The sequence below is a fragment of the Aplysia californica genome, unplaced genomic scaffold (genome assembly GCF_000002075.1).
Source record: "Aplysia californica isolate F4 #8 unplaced genomic scaffold, AplCal3.0 scaffold00233, whole genome shotgun sequence".
Classification (NCBI taxonomy): domain Eukaryota; kingdom Metazoa; phylum Mollusca; class Gastropoda; order Aplysiida; family Aplysiidae; genus Aplysia; species Aplysia californica.
In genome coordinates, this window is record NW_004797503.1 from 726,840 (window position 1) to 729,727 (window position 2,888).

Genomic DNA, 2,888 nt, shown 5'->3' on the forward strand with positions numbered 1-2,888 from the left:
AGGAGGGAAGGTGAGGTGAGACATTGAGATGAGGTAAGACACGGATTAAAGTAAAGATTAAGGTAAAGATTAAGGTAAAGATTAAGGTAAAGATTAAGGTAAAGATTAAGGTAAAGGTTAAGGGAAAGATTACGGTAAAGATCATGGAAAAGATTAAGGTAAAGATAAAATAAGATAAGGTAATATGCGATGAGATGAGGATCAAGGCATATGAAATAAAAGTTACCTTAAACTTAGACGAGGTGAAATGAGATGAGATGAGATGAGATGAGGTGAGGTGAGGAGAAGTGAGTGAGGTGAGGGTGAGGTGAGGGTGAGGTGAGGTAAGATATAAAAAAAGCACCACAAAATAAAGCAAAACGTTTAAATCATAATAAAACAAACATTTCAATTTCGGAAATTCGAACACAGTTAGTTCGAACAATACACATTTGGATTAAATAAACATAGGTCCCCCATTTAAACGTACTTGACCTACTCTGCACCTCTGGTAGGGTCAGAATTTACTTTTACCGGCTTTTGGCTCCCAACTTTAAACTCTTTTTAGTTTTAGCAAGAGTTTCACGGCACTTGTAACAGTATTAGGTCACTTTAAGGGCCGAAGATAAGAGGTGTATCGAGAGAGCAGGAAACCCCCCCCCCCCACCAAAAAAAGGAATGAAGAGAGATGAGGACGGGATAGGTTTGAAAAATGATGAAATGGTAGTGGTTTAACGCCTCTATCAACACTATTAGGTAATTTATGAGTCGGACCTTCGAGTTTAACGTCCATCTCCGAAAGGACCGAGCCACATCAGAAATTCGTGTGAAATGCCTTTCCCAAGGAAACAACGTCGGGCCAAGCTGAGGCTCGAACCCCGAACCTGCAATCTCACGGTTACCAGTCCGGTAACCTAACCACTAGGCAAGAGGTGTTTAATAGGTAAAAACAAGAGTAAACTGCAACAGGGCATCCACCCCTTCAACTCCTTACTGTCTACTTTCCCATTCCCTTCACCTTACTTTCAACTCTATCTTACCTTACCTCAACCTTACTTTCACTCGACGTTACCTTGAGCTCTACCTTACTTTAACTCTACCTTACCCTGAACTCTATCTTACCTTACCCCAACCTTACCCTGAACTCTTCCTTATTTTAACGCGACGTTACCTTGAACTTTATCTTACTTTAACGCGACGTTACCTTGAACTCTACCTTACTTCAACTCTACCTTACCTTCAACCCTACCTTAATTTAACTCTTCCCTTACCTTGAACTCTATCTTATTTTAACTCTACGTTACTTTAGCTCTACCTTACTTTAACTCTACCTTACCTTAGCTCTACTTTACATTACTCTCCACCTTACCTTAAAATCTACCGTAACTTAAATCTACCTTACCTTTCCCTTCATCTTACCTTCAACTCTACCTTACCTTGAACTCTACCTCACCCTACCTCTACCTTACCTTACCTAAACTCTACCTAAACTTGAACACTTCTTCACCCTACCTCTACCTTACCTTACCTAAACTCTACCTAAACTTGAACACTACCTCACCCTAGCTCTACCTTACCTTTCCCGACTCCATTTTCTCCGTCTGCACCAGCTTGCCCTGGTCTCCTCGCCCCTCCTCCTCGTCGTAAACCAAGGTGTGTGATTGGCTGATGATTGATGTCGTCATGGACGACTCGAGGGCCATGGAGTGCGTGTGGCTGTGTGTGTGTGTGTGAGTGTGTGTGTGTGTGTGTGGGGGGGGGGGGGGGAGATGGATACCCAAATACATTACTTCAACATTGTTTACATTCGTAATATTATTGATATCATTGTTAACCTTCATAATGTGTGGTTGTTGTTTACAATCTTATATTGATATCATTGTTGACTTTCGTAATGTGTAGTTGTTGCTTACATTTCTAACATTGATGATATTGCATCGTGATCGATATCATTGTTAACTTTTAACCTCTTCAATGCTGAAAATTTTCCATCAACATCTGTACCTACAAGATAAACTGTTAATTCAAGAATATTTAAACGCAGAGAATTGATTTATAAACAGCAAAAGGACAAGCTGTAATTATACCAACTAAAACTTCTTTTGTCAACCAGATGAAACAATGTAAGTGGAGAATACGAGACAGAACATACGTCTACTCAGCAGTGAAGAGGATACTATGTGGAAGCTATTATTTGCCCTTATCACATAGATGTCACAATTAATTTTCACAACGTGGATGTTGTTGTATACATTCAATACATCTACTATACTATTGTTTACTTTCTTCACGTTAAAATATTTCCCTGGGAAAGATACCTCAATTTGACTCCGCCTCCTCTCCCCTCAACTAACCAGACTTTATTTTCTCACTCCAGAAACTTGGGTATCATCAAAGTATTAAAATATTTTACTGTCTAGGTGCATTTTGAAAGATTACTTAAATTAAGCTTCTGCAAACTGTGAGACAAACATAAAATAATGTTTTGAGACACAAAGTCAAAATCAAAATGAAAACAAAATAAATGTTAATATAAAAAAGAAGAAGGTAACCAAATATGCATGCAAAGACGAAAGAAAATGATTAAAATAATTCGTTTTTATTTGAGTGCACATAACGCAAAAACTAAAAAAAATGAAAGTACTGTTGTATTCGTTTATTAGAACACAAACAAGGGAATTGATTAAAAGAAAGGAAAAATAGTCAATGTTCAAGAGAACTAGATCTAATCTTAAAAATTAAATATACCATGTGTGATAAATCCAAAGGGAAGCAAAGTAGACCATTGAGGTATAAGTTATTGATCTAAGTGTAAGAAACTTTGGAATTAAGGGTGAGGATTTGACATAAGAGAGAGGGAGAGAGAGAGAGAGAGAGAGAGAGAGAGAGAGAGAGAGAGAGAGAGAGAG

The 2,888-nt window shown here is 38.1% G+C and overlaps 1 protein-coding gene across 1 annotated transcript in view; it reads right to left on the reverse strand.

The window, feature by feature from the left end:
- Positions 1 to 1,556: 1,556 nt before the first annotated feature.
- The window catches only part of LOC101854802 (uncharacterized protein YMR317W), a gene marked incomplete at both ends in the record, with an annotated part of 5,240 nt that continues 3,908 nt past the window's right edge, over positions 1,557 to 2,888 (reverse strand). Inside the window, 1 exon segment of the mRNA XM_013083463.1 lies at positions 1,557 to 1,695. Within this exon segment, the coding sequence (XP_012938917.1) occupies positions 1,557 to 1,695 (139 nt within the window).